Source organism: Stegastes partitus, unplaced genomic scaffold, assembly GCF_000690725.1.
Source record: "Stegastes partitus isolate 25-593 unplaced genomic scaffold, Stegastes_partitus-1.0.2 Scaffold93, whole genome shotgun sequence".
NCBI classification, from domain to species: Eukaryota; Metazoa; Chordata; class Actinopteri; family Pomacentridae; genus Stegastes; species Stegastes partitus.
In genome coordinates, this window is record NW_007577824.1 from 399,730 (window position 1) to 419,758 (window position 20,029).

The window sequence follows — 20,029 nt, forward strand, 5'->3', positions numbered from 1 at the left end:
GCACCTTTATTTGTTTACAGCTTACCTACATACTTATGTGTGTGGGAATGTTTATATGTTTATTTATTACTTGCAGTGAAAAGTTTTGGTGCACCTAATTTAGGTACAATCAATATAAAAAGTTCGCCTGGAGCCCTGTGCAGTCCCTCAGCAGGGTGTTTCTTTGCCTTCCTGTGCATGCTGGGAGAGGCTGGAGTGCCCAAGGCGCCCAAATACATGAATGAACGAAATAAATAAATCATTTTGCTATGGTTATGTTGTTTCTGCTGTATTTTGCAGACTAGTGTATCTGAGCCAATAAAGAAGAATAAAGACATTTAATTCACTTTACGCCTTCCTTATCAACAGTAGTTTGGATATTTGGCCGTTTAAATCTAACTTGTCAGCAAATCCTCACTACAGAGACAATGTGAGACACCACTAAAGTGTTTAGGATCAGACTTTTCTTTTAGCTGACTGGCTTTCTGTTGAGTTTGGCTTTTCTATTTGACCCCTTTGGACATAAACATCCTTGTGGAATTTAAATATACATAAAATATTCATTCATTGCTTATTTGTATTCAGCACAGAAGGGAGTTGGAACGTATCTCGGTACGGATTGATAGAAAAACTGTGAACCACCCTGGACAGGTCAGCAGACCACCACAGTCTGACTGTGGGGAAATAAAGAGCCTCCAGAACAGCAGGATGTATGTCTGTAGAATCCACTTTCACACAGGAAGAACATGAGAACGCACAGACACATGTAACAATGCTGAGTCACTATCTATAGGCACACTAGAAAAATTTCTGTATATATTTACAAATCAAATTAGCTGCACTGAACCAAAGAAATGATCTAAATTTAATCAGTCAATTATACATTTTATTTTACGTAATTTGATTTTTTTGTTAATCTTTTTGATGGCATCTGAATGAATGGCATCATGTCTGAATGACCACAATGGTCTTTTTTCCACAAAAGTGGAAACATCAATCTTACTGAATCAGATCCTCCAACATTTCCGTATCACTTTCAACACTGTACAAGCCTGAACGGCATGCAGTCGCATTAACAGATAGGCCCACAGAAGTGATGTAAATTGAGATGTGCAAAGCAATTTAGCGAAACCTTTAATAACAATTTTGGTTCAAAAACATTACAGAGAGCTCAAAAGACACAGTTCCTTGGCAAAATGGCAAACACTTGTCTCACCCATTTTGCTTAGCTGTTTTTCTATTGGGCTGCAAACTGAAACATGCAAAAAAACTAAATTTTACTGCGATGAAGTCTCCAACAAGCCACCTTAATGAAGAGTCTTTCCTCCGAGTTTGTCCAAAGTGAGCAAGTTATGCACATTTTGGCATGTGTGACAGCAGTAAAATGTATTAATTACTTATAAACTATCCCCAGCATGTAAACTGGATCAAAAGGCAAGTCACACTGTGCACTTTCCTTTCAGACAGGGGAGCTGTCACACAGAGTTCATCCGCTGCAGTTAAATCATTTGTTACGTAGCGGCCGTCCTCAGGTTGAGTCCTGAGCTCCATCACAGCTGTTGGAATGTTTGTTGTTTTTAAAATTAAATTAGGAGTTAGATTATCATCACATGTGAACAGCACCTTTAGCCTGAAGAGAGAACTTTAGAGAACTAAACTAACAGTGATTTTAACAGTGTGATAAGCAGCTATTAGTTCAGATTGAGTCTTTTGTTTATTTGCACATTAATTATGCATTCTACATCATTTGATGTAATGTCCACTCTCTCGTGCATGCATACTGCCGCTCCTTCCATCACTGTTGTTGGTGTGTCTGAATGAAGCTGTGACTAACATGAATATAAAAGTATCTTACGTCTGAACACCTGAATGCCATCACTTTAAAGGAATAATAAAGCCAGCAGCGCTACATATCCTATACCTGAGAGGGTTCAAATCTATCTGGAAAGCAAATCTATTCGAATTTGAAGAAGAAAACTGATATTTTCTTCGTATGATCAGGTTTTCTATCATGCTGTCATGATGCAGACAATTCTGGAAATGGCTCAGCTTCCTCTCGTGAACACAGCCCTCATTGTTTTCAGTGAATGGTCGATTCATGTCTTGCTTCTACATGAGCCGCTCCATTCAGCTGCACGGAGTAAGGATCGTTCAGTTCTTGTATTATGCCAAGACATCAAACGTGACTGACTTGGTCACCGATCTTTTCCTTGAAGTTTGAAGCACTTTTTTCATGTTGGCATTTATACAGCTGCACACATTCACATCTGGGAACGGCCACTCCCACTGATGGAGATCAGATACTGGCATACCTGAATGCCAATTGTGAACTTTACAAGTAGAACTTCTAGCAGTAACACATGCCTTCTGGCTATGGTTGATAATAATAAAAAAATAACTAAAGCTTTACTATACATGACAAAATGAAGGTAGTCAATAATTAATCTATTATTAATTAGGGAGTACAAATGCTTACAAGCAGACAACCAACAGTTATACAAGATCTGTAAAAATCAGTCTTTAAGAAGCAAAAGGTTTCTAATAAGGCTGCTTTCCAGGACACGTACCAAACGTAAAAAAAATAAATAAATTGTTTGCTTCTAACAAAAGCACACAGTACAGTAAGCTGTGCAGTGCTGGAGCTGATTCTTTGATGCTCCAAACACTGACCCTTGGACCCGCCACATCATTTAGACAAATTCATGTGTGTGTTCTAATGCTTGCCTTACGTAAACTTGTCATCTCAAAAATAAACGTCAGCTTCCCTGACCTGTTCTGAAGGGGGTGTTTGATGTAGGCCTCTGGGCTCACAATCTCCTGTCCGGGTTCCTCAGCTCCATCTTCATCAGGCTGGGGTGGACTCGGGTTGGTTTCCTAAAAAAAAAAACCCCACAAATAAACATTATAGAGTGGGAACAGACAGGGTATTAGGGAGGAAGGCAGGAGGATTCAGAATGAAATTTTCTGTGCTCCCTTGTGTCCTGTTATAGCCGCATGGACTTCACGAGGAGGTTTCCACTTGTTGAACCATTTATGCTAACTTTCATAGTGATAGCAACAAACACAAAAAGCCCATTTAATCACATAGCAGCGCCTAAATAAATTCAAAGACAGAAGCGTTCATTTATGAAACCTGATATGAACATCTGGAACACATTTCTCTCTCATGTGAAGCAAGAGGTTGGGTAGCTAACTCAAGCTAATAACCCTCAGGGGCATAACAGTTAATAATTTCTATGCCATGTTCACAATATTTGTTCATAAACGAAGAGAACAAGGCGAATTTTCCATTCATAGCTGACCACTTTTCCGACAAAGTTACAGTTTCATAAAAAAAACTAAAAAACTAAAATTTACAACCAGTGTCAGTTTCGACATGTAAATTACGTAATGTCAAGCACCGTTTCCCCCCCCCTCCTCGCAAACAACATTTAAATGCGCCCCTTTAGCTGTTTCACCATCAGCTACTAAAATAGCTAATGTTGCATCGTAGAGGTCAGCAAGGACCAGTGTCTACCAATGACAGTTTTTACCTTCAAAACCAACTCCTACCTGTATATAATGCGTTATTACACGTGACGAATTTTTTTTGGGTTATTTTAATGAATAAACATAACTTTTTAAAAAACACTTCTTGCGTGTGTTGTTCACTAAACACGTCAACAACACTAAAGTGACTAATTTAGTAATGGACGTTTGTGTGGTTCACGCGGACGGCACGTCGGTTAGCAGTAACGTCAGCCTTAAAGTTGGGAGATCTCCACACACAGGCATTCCTGTTTTACGCCTAGGTCGTGGCACAGAAGACAAACTTGAAACTACTCGAAACACCACGTTCACATGCACCGGCGGTCAACTATCGCTAACGTACTACAGTTTAAAAGTCGTACGTAAACTTTAAATGTGATATCGGTCCGTAATTTCAGCAAGAAGCCCCCCCATATGTTTTGATATGTTCTTTACAGAAAGTGCTCACCGGTTCGGCTGTCGCCATCTTACAAATCTCTGTTAGGAAAGTTTCTGTTGATTGGACCGAGCTGCGCAACGTGACGGCGCAGCACCCGCACATGCGCAGTGCGTGCCGCCGCCTGGCCGGCTGCTTGTCGGCGACTCCACCCCTCCTGCAGACGAAGGCATGGCGAGCACCGAGGCTAGAAGGGAGTGTGAGACAGAGGGCTGCAGCAAGGACGCTAAACTTCAGTGTCCCACATGTATCAAGCTTGGTATTCAAGGCTCCTATTTCTGTTCACAGGTACTGCTGCTTTTTTCGCTTTGTCCGGCTTTAGCGGTGGCCACACACCTGGGCCCTCTGTCTTATCACGAGGCTGCTAACTAACTGTCAAAGCTACGCAGACATGTGTGTTTCAGGAGCTCGGTAAACCCGCTAATAACGCATTTGCTAAACGTTAACGAAGGCGCGTTTGGGTGTGTAACGATAGACAGACTGCTGAAGATAAATAATGCAGCCAGCGATTGTAACCGATGCTATCTCTGTCACAGTAGGCCGAGAGAAACGTTTAGCTAGCTAACTGTTGGCTAAAGTGAGTGGTATAACGTCCTTGCTCTAAATAAGAGCTCGTGGTGTGAAGTTGTTTCGCTGACAGGGTGAAACGGTGTATGAAAAACTGTGTGTTGTGTAAGAACTGTTTTTTTTTTTAATGCACTACATGCAGGAAATAAAACTTAAGTTGTAAAGTGCTACAGAGATCACTAGTGCCACGATGTTTGACCCTCATCCTGGTACTTTTTTCCCACGAGACCAAACCCCACTCAAAAATCTGTCAATTTAAGGATGACTTGTTCATGTCATGCTTGGCTGAATATCACACAAGTCCTAAATAGAAGCTGCTCTCCACTTGTTATACAGATGTGCAGGACTTGTTTGAGTAACATGACAACTTTTAGTACTGGCAGAAGTATTGCAAGTTGCAGTTATGCTTTGCTAAAATGCTTCGTGGGAGTCATGTGGTGGGTATTGCGTTGATCAACTTTGTGGATTCAGTTTTGTGGCTGATGCCACTTTGAAAAAAGGTCTCTGCCATTAAACATAAAACTACAGCAAGTTCCCTCTTTGCAGCGATGCTCTGTTAGATCTTCTGCTGCATTAGATCAACCGTAGATCTAATGTGCTGTACTTTATATTCAAAACCTCTATAAATAGTTGGGTTCGGTGGCAGCCCCAGTTCCCTTGTGGTGCCATGGTATTTGACCCTAAAGGTCTCTGCTGTGATGGCACTTTTGGCTGTGCAATCTGACTCTGCTCTCTATGGTGCCAGTCTCTCTTTGCTGGTAATTGTCCAAACCATAAAATGAATGAAATTAATAAATTGTAGCCTGATCATAACAAGAATACACATAGAGACACATATTATATATAAAGTCTTTATTTATGGTTGACTGTGTTTTTTTTTCCCTGATATTGATGCTGATTCTCAGTAACGCCTCTGCATTTTGCACAGATTGCTGGCATTTTATGCCTAAAATAACTGATTAATATTAATGCTGGTTAACCTAAAATAACAAGTAATAAAAAAAGTTAGATGCAGCCTGTATTTTATTTGCATTTAATTGTATTATCTATGAGCTGCAAGGTGGCGCAGTTGGTTAGCACTGTTGCCTCGCAGCAAGAAGGTTCACGTCCCGGTGGGGGCACCAGGATCTTTCTGCGTGGAGTTTGCATGTTCTCCCCGTGCAGCGTGGGTTCTCTCCGGGTTCTCTGGCTTCCTCCCACACAGTCCAAAAACATGTTGAGGTTAATTGGTGATTCTAAATTGTCCGTAGGTGTGAATGTGAGTGTGCTTGGTTGTCTGTCTCTAAGTGTAGCCCTGTGATAGACTGGTGACCTGTCCAGGGTGTCCCCTGCCTTCACCCTAAGTCAGCTGGGATAGGCTCCAGCGCCCCCCGCGACCCTAGTGAGGATTAGGTGGTGTATAGATAATGGATGGATGCGTGTATTATCTATCATCAGAAATTCAATTATCATGCATACAATTGTTCAACATTGGTAAAGTGTACTCTGGAGTGCAATTTGTACTGTATTGAAGGTTGTATAATAATTATTTTCCTTTCCAGGAATGTTTCAAAGGAAGCTGGGCATCTCACAAGCTGCTGCACAAAAAAGCAAGTAGGTATCACTGTCAGTTATGTTCTCTGTTGTGCTCTTTCACTTTATATGAATAAGCTTCATTGTATTCACACATAGGTTAACAGTACAGAAAGAGCATTTAGAAACAACTGTAGTCATGCATGTTCATTTCAGAGCTGTTTGTCAAGAGTAGTTGATGTTCCTTGACTGTGAACTGACACAGTGGTGCCAGATGCTTTAGAGACTTTATGTTGTTTTCTTTCTCCAGAGGAAGACAAGAACCAGAATGAATCTAAGAACTGTGTGGAGAGAGACATCAACACAGACCCATGGTCTGGTTACCGCTATACAGGAAAACTACGCCCTCACTACCCACTGGTTAGTTCTTCACTATTTACACAGCTTTTTGTATGTGTGGATCATTAAACGACTAATGGATGCGTCACAGCTGCACACCACATCATCACATGTTTTAAAGCTTGGAAACATCCAAAACAAAGCCACATCCTCGTCTTTTTGAATGTTTCAAGTGAAAACACAGACACTAACATGAAATGAATCTTGTGACTTGCTTCAGGTATTTTCTTATGTAAATGCTGATATATGTGAACTTGGTGATGTAAGCTGTCTGTCTTCTCCTTGTCCCACATGTAGACTCCTATGAGGCCTGTGCCTGGTGACATCCAAAGACCCGACTATGCCGATCATCCCAGAGGTAACCAGGTCTCTTTCTTATGGAAATGTATTTTTAGTTCCTCATATTGGCTCAGCATCCATTTGGAAAGTGTAACTTTCTTTTTTAAAACTGTCTATTTTTTTTCCATGCATGTGTACAGTGTGCAGGCAAATGCAATTTATTTTTATTGTCTTCCAAACAATGCTGTCAGTTCAACATTTTTTTTTTAAAGTAATCATTTTAAGTACTTACAGTCTCTTTGTGTGTCCCGATTTAACTGGCAAAGGTGTCCTTAGATTAATTTTGTCTGTCCAACATTGTGCTTTAGAGCTGTCATATCCTACAAGTTGCTCCTAAAGTAAGATTCTTAATACATTTTGGTAGTATTTTATGTGGTGGGGCTTTAAACTGTCGCCTTTGCCATTTAAGAGGTCTGTTGTTTGTTAATTGTGGAAAAGCTGAAAAAACAATTGTCACCCGGCGACCACATTGTCAACAAGACTTTGATTTGTGTAGCTACATCTACTGGAGTCTGTAGTTGTGTTGGTGGCAGATGAGTAATCACTCAATCAAAGTGCACATTAAGACATTCAAGACCAGAATGCTAGGTTACTACAACACACCAGTTCGTCTCTAGTGGTAAAGATTTTTTACTCGTGAGCGTGCATTAAGAACAGAAACCTGTTGAAAGCCTCTCGGTGCGTTACAGAGGTCTTGACAAAGCGCTCACTCATGCGTGTGTTTTCGTTTTTGCATGAATACACAGATGATACACAGATGTCTTGTGCTATTGGCTGGAGAACTGTCCACAAACATGATAGTCTGAGCCGCCCCAAAGGCAACGCTGACGTTAGGACCGAACGAAGATCAAGACCAGCTTAGTTGTATCTGAAACGCAGTAGTTAACTCAGCAGTCTCTGCCGCTAGTTCATTGACAGTTTTACCTAACTAAAGAAATCTGTGCAGCTGTGGTGTGTTGTCATTTAAAACCAGCAATTTGCACTTGCGCTCATGCATTTGAACCGTTATGTGGTTTGAGCAAGTGACTGAAATCTGTTTACAGCTGCAGAATTACATGTTTGCTCACAGCTGGAATTGGCAGCACCAGTATTATTTCACTAGTGTGACTGTCATTCAGTATTTCTATAAAAACGTTGCTCAGTGGGGCTTTCATGAAGGTGGTTGGTTTCTGGGGATTCATACACAGTACATGCATGCAATTTCTTTAACCACCTTTTTGGTATGTTAACATTTAAGATACATTTAATGTCACGAAGACACATTTCTTCCGCTGACATTTTTGCTTGCCCCAGCCCCAGTAATATCTCACTGTGATCTCTGTCCATTGGTGTCAGATTTACTGCAGGGGAAAGTAAACCTGCTGACAGGTTTGCTGTCATGCTGTGTTTTTTATGACCAGCCTGCTTCTTTTATGTAAATTATCACACATTGTGATAATTCTAACCTGCCTTATATTACATCTATTTCTCTGGGCAAGCCATTCATTGTGCAACCATGGCAACCTCTACATCCTTGTCATCTAACTGCATAGATCCATACTCAGGTAGTCATGGTTACAGTCTCCCTTCATTCTCCTGTGATGCCTATTCAGGGAGTGAAGCACAATTGTTGCAGGCTAATGTTTCCCAACATATCTCTGCTATTGAGCTCCAGTCAACTCTGAAGTGTTTTTCAAATTACCTATAAAACCTTGATTATTACCACAATATAAATAAAAGGAAGCAGACTTAACCTTCATAAAGACGTTATATTGTACACACTGGAATTTTCACATACTTTGCTTCTTTTCTGAGCAGGTAAATCAGAGCGTAAGTACGTCTAATTGATTGTTGCACTCACACTGTAGGCTCCCTGGGTCAAAAGGAGGGCTGTGTTTGAATTGTACACAAACCTGTCTCATGTCTTTGTTGCTAAGCAACTGTTCATGTTCATCCAGCAATCATCTTGTTGAGTTAATAAATTATAGATTTGCGAATTCCCGATGACGTCAGTGCTTTGACCAACACATGTTTGTTTCCACTTTCCAGTCCAATAATAATGCCTGGATGTGCTTGAATCTGTAGATGGATTACTAGTCGCTTCATTCATTGCCACACTGACTTGACTACCTGAAATCTGTGCTTCTGTTGTCCTCCATGTAACAGTCCTGCTCCGTTCTTCTGAGTCGACAGTGTGAGTGTCATTAGTCTGCCTCTGCTCAGATGCTGGAGCTGTAGTTGTAGTTTCTGCAGCAGCAGCTAGTTATCCATAGCACTGCAAGACGCTTTTATGTTTGTTAGATATTCATGAGTTAGGCTGGAAAAATGTCAAAACAGGAGCTCTATGGATTACGTAATGTATGAACAGTATACACTCCCTAAGCGCTTTCATCAGGAATCCCTGTGCAGTGGAATCCAATCCAACAGCTCTGGTGTAAAATGCAGTTGATAGATTTTCATTTTTAATTGATATTGTCATAATTGCTGAAAATGTAAATGTAGGGGGAAAAAAACAGAAATGTAGAAAAAGGTCTGCGTTGTTAGAGGTTTAAAAAAAGTAAATTTAAGTCATAAAATTATACACATTTTGAGTATTAAAAAAAAGAATTTATTGACATCAATAAAAGCCCCTTTTATCAAACAGTGCAGCTCAAAAGACAATTCCGATCTGTGATCCAAGGGCACGGGCTGCCGGTGGCACGCAGCGCGAGTAGTATAAAGTTAAACTCCTCGACATCAGCAGTCTTCCTCTGATACGTCAAAAGTGACGTTCCTGTCGTACAAACAAAGAGAATATGTATGTAGCAATTAAACTTTTATAGCGACAGCTCTCGCCAGCCCAAGCTTTCTGACAGTAGACTCGGCTTCTGCTGTAGAGAGTAGGGTTCTCTGCAAATGTGCATTTGTTCTTTAAAAGGTGTGTTTCTGTTGATTCATTAATAAAACAAAACAACTTGTGCTGTTGGTCTGGAGTTGCATTAATTATGTACTGTTTGACCTGTTGAAGCTGTCAGGAGTCAGACATCGCAGAAGGTAAAACTTATGGGTTATTAAAGATGGACATGATGCTAAGCTGCAACGCTGGTGTTTTCTTGCTTTTGGTAGCGGTTCAAATTTTGAAGGTAGAGTAAGAATGAAATGTGCCTTCTCAGTAGCAGATGATTCATTCAACTGTCACTTTTGATAGAAGAACATAATTGATTAGGAGAATGTAAATCCAGCTGTGACAGTCTGGAAATTGATAGAGTGACAGCAGCTGCTTTTACTTGCAAGATCCTAGTGAAGCTGATGAGCTCTTTCAACTGAGTATTGACATGTGAGTGATGCCAGTTGTCTGTCCTTGTTTCCTCCCCACAGGGATGTCTGAGTCCGAGCAGGTTTTGAAGGGAACGTCACAGATCAAGATCCTTTCCCCCGAGGACATTGAAGGCATGAGGGTCGTGTGCAAGGTAATGTAATGTAATAATCTATGGTGTTTTTAGAAATTGAATGCAGCTTGGTTTTGACACATGCGCTCTTTGCAGCTGGCACGAGAAGTCCTGGACATCGCTGCTGTGATGGTGAAACCGGGTGTAACAACAGAGGAAATTGACCACGCTGTACATCTGGTATATACACACACACACACACCAATGGGTTATAAAGCCTGGAATGTTTTGTCTTTTGGGTGAACATACAATATGATTCAATGTGTTGCAACTTGGGTCATGTTAGGATGTGTGGACGCAAGCAGTATCACAAATCCCCAAGCCCAATAGGTAGCTTAAAGAAATAGGATATGCAGGTTTCTGTGGGGAGAGATTTTTTAATTTTTAAATGACACTTAAATTAAAGTCATTTTTACAACACTAGGCCTGCAACTGACATTTGATCAGCAGCAATAAGAAAACTGTTCAATAGAATGTTTGACAGCTACACTTACAAATCGCCATGAAAGCACATAACAAAAACATAAGGTTGTTTCCATGAACAAACCCCAAGCATGCCTCCTCCCTGGCTCATGACCAGCCTATCATACCGTGACCTTTAGCCCCTTTGCCCTCCATCGCTGTTCCTGTGGCTCCCATGCAGGTCTCCAAAGGCCCACTAGTCTGTGGTAGCCTCAGCCTCTCCTCACCCCCATCCACAGACCTTCTTCCCTGGTGCAGGCTGGAGGTGATGTGGATCAGTGGTTGCCCACAACCCTGTGTCATTCATCACCTCCACCTAGCTTGTCTGGGTGCAGAGGCCAGTGTGGGGTCCCCTCATCTGGTCCAGACCAGCCATTAAGAAGCTTCAGCTCAGCATAGTTCACAGCAGCTTCACCCTGGTCTCCGTCTTACTGCTTCCAGGGTTTTATTTGCTTTATGAGGTGGTTATATTCAAAATAAACCTCCTTTCTCCTGGTCATTATTAAAAAAATAGGTGGTTAGTAATGATCAATATCGACTGATATGTAACATTTTATCTTGATCATTTTTTCATCTGCATCAGTCCTTGAAAAATCTGTGTAAGACACAAATTATAATTCAAAGCAGAGTAATTTCAAAAGTCTTAATGCATGGATAAGGGGACTTAAAATCTCAACTACTGGATGGATTGGCACATTTTGTTTGACATTAGTGTCCTCCAGATGAAGTATCTTCCAGATGCGGGTGTTCTCCTGACTTTTCTGACGTCTTTGGCTCTGAGTGAAATGTCTCAACAGCTGTTTGATGGATCACCATGAAATGTTGGACAAACATTCACGTCCCTCTCAGGATAAATTGTCATAACCGTGACAACACGTTCCATCAGCTACAGCTGTGCTTTGTGTCGAATGCTAATTTTTAAATGTTAGCATGCGAACATTCTAAAATACTGCAGGAAACTTCTCTGTGACTGTTGTCAGTGTGAGCGTGTTTACATGCTGACGTTAGCATTTAGCTCAAAGCGCAGCTGTCGCAGTGTGCAGCCTCACAGAGCAGCTAACGTGGCTGTAGACACTTAGTCTTGTTTAATCGATTTAATAAGTGGTGCGGAACAGACACCGCTAATAAATAATGCAAGAGGGAGTTACTACATGTAAACAGACGTCCCCGCTTTGGAACTTCAGCTTTGTTTTTACAATATCCCGACTTCTTTACAGATGCTCAATCACTCATCTAATGTATATATATAAACACACAGTTCACCCTGTAGGGCGACTGGATACAGAGATGTGATTTGAGCCCACGCTGTGACTGTGTTCATGTCTATAGGGCAGCTACATGAGGAGAAAACAGTGACGGATCTTTATTATGTGTCATCCATTTTTGAGTTACTGACTTGTTACCTCACTGCTGTCTTTATAACTAACATACTTTGTCTGATTAGGCCTGTACAGCAAGAAACTGCTACCCCTCCCCTCTCAACTACTACAACTTCCCCAAATCCTGCTGCACGTCTGTTAATGAAGTCATCTGCCACGGCATACCGGACAGAAGACCACTGCAAGACGGAGATATCCTCAACGGTAACCTCAGTGCACTGCACTGCTTCTCACATCTATCACACCTTTAATGTTTTATCCTGTGTTTAACTTGGAAACCCTCTGACCAACCTAACATTTGCCTTTCCTTAAATTTCCATATTTAAACACCCATTTTTTAAAATATAGTCATAATCTCTTTGTCAAACCAAGTTCTAGGAATAGTTAAGCTAAGTTTGGATGGAGGGAAATGTTTTATTAACAAGAGCGGGAGGAAAAAAAGATTTCTCTTCCGTGACAAATGGTTGTCCCAGCATCCTGAAATGGTGTCAGCAGGAGTTTGGCCAATTTTAGGTTCTTTATGAATATTTCTGCTAAGGCGATGTCTTCCATCCGCCACTCCCCTCAGAGTGTCTGATGGAGTGCTTGCCAGCAACTCATCTCTCGCTGCGTGGCCCGACAAGACAAATTGTTTCATTAACCTTTACCAGTGGGGCTTTGCTAGTCAGATTCTCTGCTCTCTATATTTCTCCTTAAGTGGGAAAAGTCCCAGTTTGCACACTAGCGGTTCCAATTCCGTCAGCAATTTTTAAAAAAAAAAGAAGGAAATTTTGTTTGGCCTTGCAAATGTACACATTATCTAAAAACACGCTCCCTATCGTCACTAAATGCTTCAGGCAAGTTATTCATCACGGTGTTTGCTTTGTGTTGGACACAATAGAATCTAGTTTGTCATGCAACACAATGACTCTGACGTATTCATCTTCCCACACGTTCACAGTGGACATCACTGTCTACCACAACGGTTTCCATGGTGACCTCAACGAAACCTTCTATGTCGGAGAGGTGGATGAAGGGGCAAAGAAACTGGTCCAGACTACATATGAATGCCTTATGCAAGCCATTGACTCTGGTAGGTACTGCAGCGCATTTTCTTTTGGTTTTGTGACTTCACACAGTGACGTCGGTGTTTTATCCAATGAGACAGAATGTGACTGATGGGTGCGTTACTCAGCTAGTACTGTAGCAGCAGCAGTGTTCGACTCTTAGGACACAGCAGTAAGGTGTGAGCGATAAAGGTGGGGATGAGCGACCTCACCTAAAGATCATATGACAAACTTTTAGGGCAGAATCATCATCAATCATCACAATTTCCCCCCCATGTGATCACATGACTGGTTGTGCCTATGGCTGCACAGATACAAAGTCTGTCACCTAAACTTGAGGCAAATGGCCCGACTTACAAACCTGTTCATTCTGTTTCCACTCTTCAGGGATGATTCTAATCTCTGCTGCTTTAGCACTTGTTGAGTTTTCACCCTATAAGATTTCCTGCATAATAGCTATTGATCATTACAGAGCTTCTGTCACAGAGGCACCAACTGATGTTCAGCTTCACAAGAAAGGAGATCTAAACATGATTCCAGATGGCTGTTTGATGCAAAGATACACAGTAGTAAACAACTAGCACGAGAACTGGTATCATGCATCTTTATGATTCATTACAAATACAAAGCCCCTCACTCACCGCTGCATTCTTTATGATCTGGTAGGTTGGACATCACTGACAGGCAACAGCACTGGTACACTTTCATTTATAAAGCAATATTGGGCAAACTTCCAGTCTACCTTTGTAACCTTCCCCATGTCAGCTCTGTTAGTTACCAGCTTTATAGATAACATCATAACTCTGATAACATGTTGCCAGATATGAGTAAATAACTGCCTTTAAATGTGCAGGGTCAATAAATATCACACATGGTGCCACAAAGGTTTTAGCAAGACTGTCAGCATAAACTGCACTGTACTGAAAATGAGTTATCAAATCGATTATCAACAGGGGAGAAAACGTACACTGATTTCTGCTCAGACACTCGTCATTTAATGATCAATAAAGGGTTAAAATGAAATGCTGATGCTGCACCAGCGACGGGGGTCACATAAGGAACTACGTGACTGGCGTAAACAGTGGCGATCCACATTCACAGTCTGCACAGTCTCTGAAAAGAAGAACTCGCAAAGCTTTTTTTCAGGATGTGAGTCCACTTGCCAGTTTTTTCATCCGCCACGCTTATTTCTGTTTACAAAATAACTTTCTCCTCCAAGATGCCCAGTGCCTCCAGTGAGCATCATCTTTATTGTGTCATGGCTTTGCTACGTTCAGGTGGAGTAAGAAAAAGTGTGCTGTTAATTCCTTAGTGACACCATCTGTATGATTCCTCTGAATGCAGATTATATTTCAATATATAATCGTTGCATCGTCCACCTCTAGATAAGGATGTAGCCTTGGACTAAAGACAGATGTCACCCCACTAATGATATATTAGTGTCAATATATGTTGCCCTGATGAGTAACAAGAATTTGCAATTCAAGAATGCCAATGTATAGGCAGTGTTGGCGTTACATAGTTTGTCCACTAGAGTGCAATTCCATTGTAGAGCAAGTTGGAACTGATGGGTCGTTCTATACGTTGGACAGGTTTCTGTTTTTGAGCTGTTTCGCAGATCATCCTTTAAGCTAACCTGGATAAAGACTCCTTAACGTGCTGAACAATCTGCAGATTTTGATCATCTACATTTGCATGACAAATGGGAGCTCTATCTGCTGAGGAAGTTGATGCAATGTGATTAAAAATAGAGCTGCAACGAACGATTTTCTCCATTATCAGTTCATGTGAATCATTATTTTACAGTGTGTGGAATATCAAAAAATAGTAAAAACAGGTTCCAGTTTCCTACAGCTCAAGGAAAATATCTACAAATGTCCAGAATACAAAGATGTTCAGTTTAGCGTCCTGTCACACAAAGAAAAGCGTTTTATCCTGACACAAGTGACGCTAAAACTAGCAAGTGTTTGGCATAAAATGTTTGAGACATTTTGTTAAAAATAACAAATTAAACTCTCAAATAATCGACATCAGCGTTGACATTCCAGTATGCATCGTGAAATGAACCGAGCCCTTTGCTCCCCTTTCCTCAGTGAAGCCTGGCATTCGCTACAGAGAGTTGGGTAACATCATCCAGAAGCACGCTCAGGCCAACGGCTTCTCCGTGGTGCGAAGCTACTGTGGCCACGGCATCCACAGACTTTTCCACACCGCTCCCAATGTGCCACACTATGCCAGTGAGTAGCTGCGTACCCGCCATCAATATTAAATTTGTTAAGGTTCCATTGCAGCTGCGTGACTTCGGTTCTCATTAATTACACAGAAAACAAAGCAGTTGGAGTCATGAAGCCTGGCCATGTGTTCACCATTGAGCCCATGATATGTGAAGGTGAGTGTAACCTTTATATGAGTAATTATATTTATAAAGATAAGCTCCATCCAATTCATATGAAAATGACATCATTGCCTTAATTAAACAAGTAAAGTTGTAGCTATTATGTACAACTAGAGTCAAAGAGACAGTAAAATAAGAATGAAGAGAAAATGTTGTGAGAAATCTCAGAGTTTTTGTAAGCAAAGAAAGACTGTTTTCAGTCTTGTAACAATGTGTTTTCCAAGTAATCCAGTCAAGATATAAAGTGATTTATTTGGCTTTTGAAGTAGAAGTTTCTCAGCCCTTAAAGAAACTCTTTATTCTTAAGTTTATCTGACCAGATTTGGAGATCCATAAATTTCTTGGGTGAGCAACAAACATAAATACTCATCTTAAAGCAAGTTTGTTTAACAGCCAAACTTCCCTCAGAGCCAATAACTTTGGCACCTTCCCACTTAAGCCTAGACTTATGAGACAAGCCGAGGCTCCTTATGGACTCATAGGGGGTTAAATGGTGTGTGAGACCCAGTCATGCTTTAAAACGGGTCTTAAAAGCCACTTTATACCTGACAGGTATCCAGTGAGTCCTTGCCAGACTTGGAGGGTTTGTTTCCACGGTTCTGTTTTATTGATGGCATGTAAGCCAAAGCCAAAGAGCGCATCTGTGTCTGTGATGTCTCAGGTGGCTGGCAAGACGAGACGTGGCCCGACGGCTGGACGGCGGTGACCAGAGACGGGAAGCGCTCGGCTCAATTCGAACACACCCTGCTGGTGACGGAGACCGGCTGCGAGATCCTGACCCGCCGCCTCGAGGACAACGGACGCGCTCATTTCCTGAGCCAAGTGTAGGCCGGAGCGGAACGCACCAAGGACTGGACTTTTCCAGACACCCAGCACCTCTGGGTCTCACACACAGAAAAAACACACACTCACACACACACGCACACACGCACACACACACATTTCAAATCAAGAGGCACCACTCCTGGAGCTCAGCATGAGTGCAGCTCTCACGGTTCTTTGAAATAAATATCGGTTCCTCAATCTAAATGGAAGTACTTGAATGTGTCTTATAACAAATGTGGATTGCTTTATTAGTGAAAACTGTATCCTCTGGAGGAAATATAAAAGTATTTATGAGATTTGGTTTTGCTTAGTGGCTGGCCAGGCTTGACATTGGGCCTGTTTTTAAACTCTGGCTCACCCGGAGCTTTCACTGGCTTGACTAGTTGTCGTCCGTGGCGCGGTGGAGCTCGGGACAAAACTCAACTAGTACAGCACGCTTCGCTTCTTTTCTCTCAGCCTCTGCTAACTCAATCACATCTTATGAATTTACCAGAGATGGATTGAAAAGAATCAGCAATACTAGAGGCACAGTAAGGTTCCAAGACTCGCCAACTCAAAAAATGTAGGCATAAAGAAAACATCTTATTCAAGTTTGCAACTAAAAGCATGCTCAGGCAGCCGTATTGGATCTTGGATCTTCAGTGCCGATGCAACAGAAGCAGAGTTCAGTTAATTTTCTAAAGGTTTAAAAACTGGCAATAGCGCTTTTCTTTTCTTGCCAAGAGTGACATGAGAGGATTGAAACCACTCTCATATCTGTCCTGTTTATGTGAAGCGACAGAGCTTAGCCTGGCTTAAAATAAAGCAAACAAGGGGGAAAAAAACAAGCAGCCCGGCTCTGGCCAAAGTTCAAATACTACAATATATTTGCACCTTTAAAGCTCAGTAATTAATGTGCGTGTTGTTTGTTTAAATTGGACACAAACAAAATTGGCAAAGCCGCGGGCTGTGTGCGCCGCGTCAAGGACTGCTCCTCCACTTTTATTGAGCGGATTAAACAAACAACACATGAAGTGTTAATTAGTGAGCATTAGAGGCATTATTAGCCGGGCGAGCTGTTTCTTCCTGTTTCGTGCTATAAGCTAAACTAACCATCATCTGGCTGCGGCTTTTATCTTCCGGACATGAGAGCAAAAGAAAAAAAAAATAGGGAGTTGATTTTAATGCTTCATACAGGAATCTGTTGGCTAGCTGCTCATAGTGTTGCTGTCCTGTTTCCCCCCGTCGAGGTGTCCAGTACACAAAACCAATTGTTATATCTTGAATGTGGCTATTGTTAGTGCACATCCACTTTGAGAACATCAGCCACGGTTGCTAGGAGAATTGTGACGTAGCCCCAGAGCTTTTACGTAGATATCCAGAATGAGAATAATGAAGTGCTGGACTTGTCTGTCCTGATTGGAGGAATACTCCTTTAGTGTCTCATGTTTCCAATAGCCCCGGTGTAGCAAATTGAGCCTTAACTTGTGAAACTAGGAATTAAAACTTGCTGGATATTTCAAGGCACGTAAACTGGTGTGTCCCCCCCCCACCTCCTCCCCATCTACTCGGCAGTCACCATTTACTTTGATGTGGGGATTTTCCTGGTGCGAGCAGCATTTATTATTTCTACATTTCAGAGGACTAATGTGATCACAGTTTCTCTGCCATCTTTGTATTTCTTCTAATGGAGTAATAAATGACTCTTCTGTAGCTCCTGTGTGGGTGAGTTTGTCCTTGAATAAATCGCTGATCGAAATCCCCAAAGTGGCTTAACTTCAGCAGCCTTTTATTAATGGAAATGAGCGTCTGGGTTCCTGTCGGCCTTAATGCCCGTTTAAACTCAGCGGCGGACACTGACAGCATTTGAGATTTAACTTTTAACACGTTGTTTACTCCCGAGGTGCACATTTAAACTTGTATCTACAAAACGTTCAGCTCTTAATGGTAGAATGAAGGTTTTCTAGGCTGCTGTAAAAACGCTGAAAACTCCTCGCCTGGTTAGTTTCACTTTATTTTAGTGATTAAAGTTTTATAATACTGCTTATGAATTAACTGGATAATGTTTTGCATAATTTGACGACTTTTCATTTAGTGTGGTATGTGAGGTTTTGATTGCAAAAATTCAAGGTTTTCATTTATTAATTTGCACACTGAGCGAGCACAAGTGTAAAATTAGTGATGCACGATATTGAAATTTCTGGCCGATACCGATATCTGATATTAAGATTTCTGATATCGCCGATAACCGATATTATCGATGTCAATATTCAATTTTTGTTCACACTGAAAAATGAGTATAAATAAGCACTGTGAGAACGTGGAAACTATTCAGAAGAAGCCCATACCAGATTAGACCACACAGTCTTTATTACGTAACAAAAGTAAAACATATTTAACTTTGAAGTCCATGACCATTTAAGTAAAAACATCTGTGAAATAGCCGCAATATCAAATGTAGAGACGAAGGCACTAATGTTAGACCAGCGGTCTCCAACCTTTTTTGCACCACGGGCTGGTTTCAAGCAAAGTAATTTTCTACGGACCGGTCATTGCACACATAGCAAATAATATTTTTTTTTTGTATTAAAAAGGTGTCATAAACAAATCAAATTACTTATCATTGCTAAATAAGCATTTACTTTTTCTTCCGTCTCAGCATCTCATCCTCTTTTCAAAGAAGCACTCCCGAAAAGTTTGTTTTTTTTATTCATTTTGGCAGCAGTTAGAATAGATTTAATGGCCGGGCATGAAAACTGACCACGACAAGTGCGGGAAATAAGCACATCCGGGAGTTATGGGAAGACGAAGTAGTCATTTTTCAAAATAAAGCACCCTACAGACTCTGCCGGAAACAAAATAAACCAATAAAACATTTTTATTCTTTCTGTGTGGCCCGGTACCAGTCCGTGGCCTGGTGGTTGGGTACCAGTGGGTTCGACAATCATCGGTTTTTCACATCGGCCAAATTTGTTTATCAGACCGATACCGATATATGGAAAAAAAACACTAATATCGGCCGATACCGACGTGGTCATGCATCCCTACTATGTAAAAAACCTGTGTAACGTTACAGTAGGCGTGCTGCTCATGTTAACTACACCAACGCTTTCCCCTTATGACGAGTCGAAATGTCTGTGACGAAACAGGGCCCATTGAAGTACGGAAATAATTTTAGCTTAATTAACTCCATCAAGCTAAAAAAAAAAAAAGCCGGCAATTCTTTTCAGCGATTGTGTCCTCATTGTCCTTGTTCCTTCATCCGTTTGCCACGCAGGCATCAGACCAGTTTTCATCGCCACAGAAGTACAGAGGAGGGAAAATGACTTTATTCTCCAGGGCTTCCACTGCAGACTGTGAACTGTGCTGCTGGGAAACATTTTTTTCCCTAACTAGGAGTGGCAGAGTTGAGTACAGGGTGTCGTCGAAAATCTCAAAAGTAGGGTACAATTTGAGTCTGGGAACAGTGCTTACGTTGTCGAATCCTTATGAACGAGCGGGAAGACAAAAACCAGGAGTGGTCAAATCCTACAGGGATCAAAAAGTAAATGATACGGTGGAAGTATTTGAACAGTCTGGACTTGATCTGCAGTGTCTTCAGCTCACTTTTATACGACTTTATCAGGCCTCCGTGTCCGTGTTGTTTCCGAATAAGAGTCGCTCAGCAGTTGCGGTTGTACTCCCTTATTATTCATTCAGACTAGATCAAAGAATATCTCTGAATAATCTGGTTTTGGTTCCTCTGTTTTCCCTTCTCGCTGTGTTCTCTCTCTGTG

General features: G+C 41.4%; 2 protein-coding genes across 2 annotated transcripts in view; one reads left to right on the forward strand and one right to left on the reverse strand.

The window, feature by feature from the left end:
• The window catches only part of eif4eb (eukaryotic translation initiation factor 4eb), a 9,918-nt gene extending 5,917 nt beyond the window's left edge, over positions 1–4,001 (reverse strand). The window contains exons 1-2 of the mRNA XM_008277258.1: positions 3,956–4,001; positions 2,750–2,853 (exon numbers count right to left, since the gene is read on the reverse strand). Of these exons, the coding sequence (XP_008275480.1) occupies positions 2,750–2,853; positions 3,956–3,973 (122 nt within the window). The 5' untranslated portion in view covers positions 3,974–4,001. The remainder of the gene's footprint in view (positions 1–2,749; positions 2,854–3,955) is intronic.
• Positions 4,002–4,074: 73 nt separating this feature from the next.
• metap1 (methionyl aminopeptidase 1) lies at positions 4,075–17,966 on the forward strand. Its single transcript, XM_008277259.1, has 11 exons — positions 4,075–4,231; positions 6,052–6,103; positions 6,333–6,442; positions 6,719–6,779; positions 10,097–10,188; positions 10,264–10,347; positions 12,074–12,212; positions 12,949–13,080; positions 15,148–15,291; positions 15,378–15,443; positions 16,111–17,966. The coding sequence occupies exons 1-11, from the start codon at positions 4,115–4,117 to the stop codon at positions 16,275–16,277; spliced, it is 1,164 nt and encodes a 387-aa protein (XP_008275481.1). The 5' UTR covers positions 4,075–4,114; the 3' UTR covers positions 16,278–17,966.
• Positions 17,967–20,029: the final 2,063 nt, after the last annotated feature.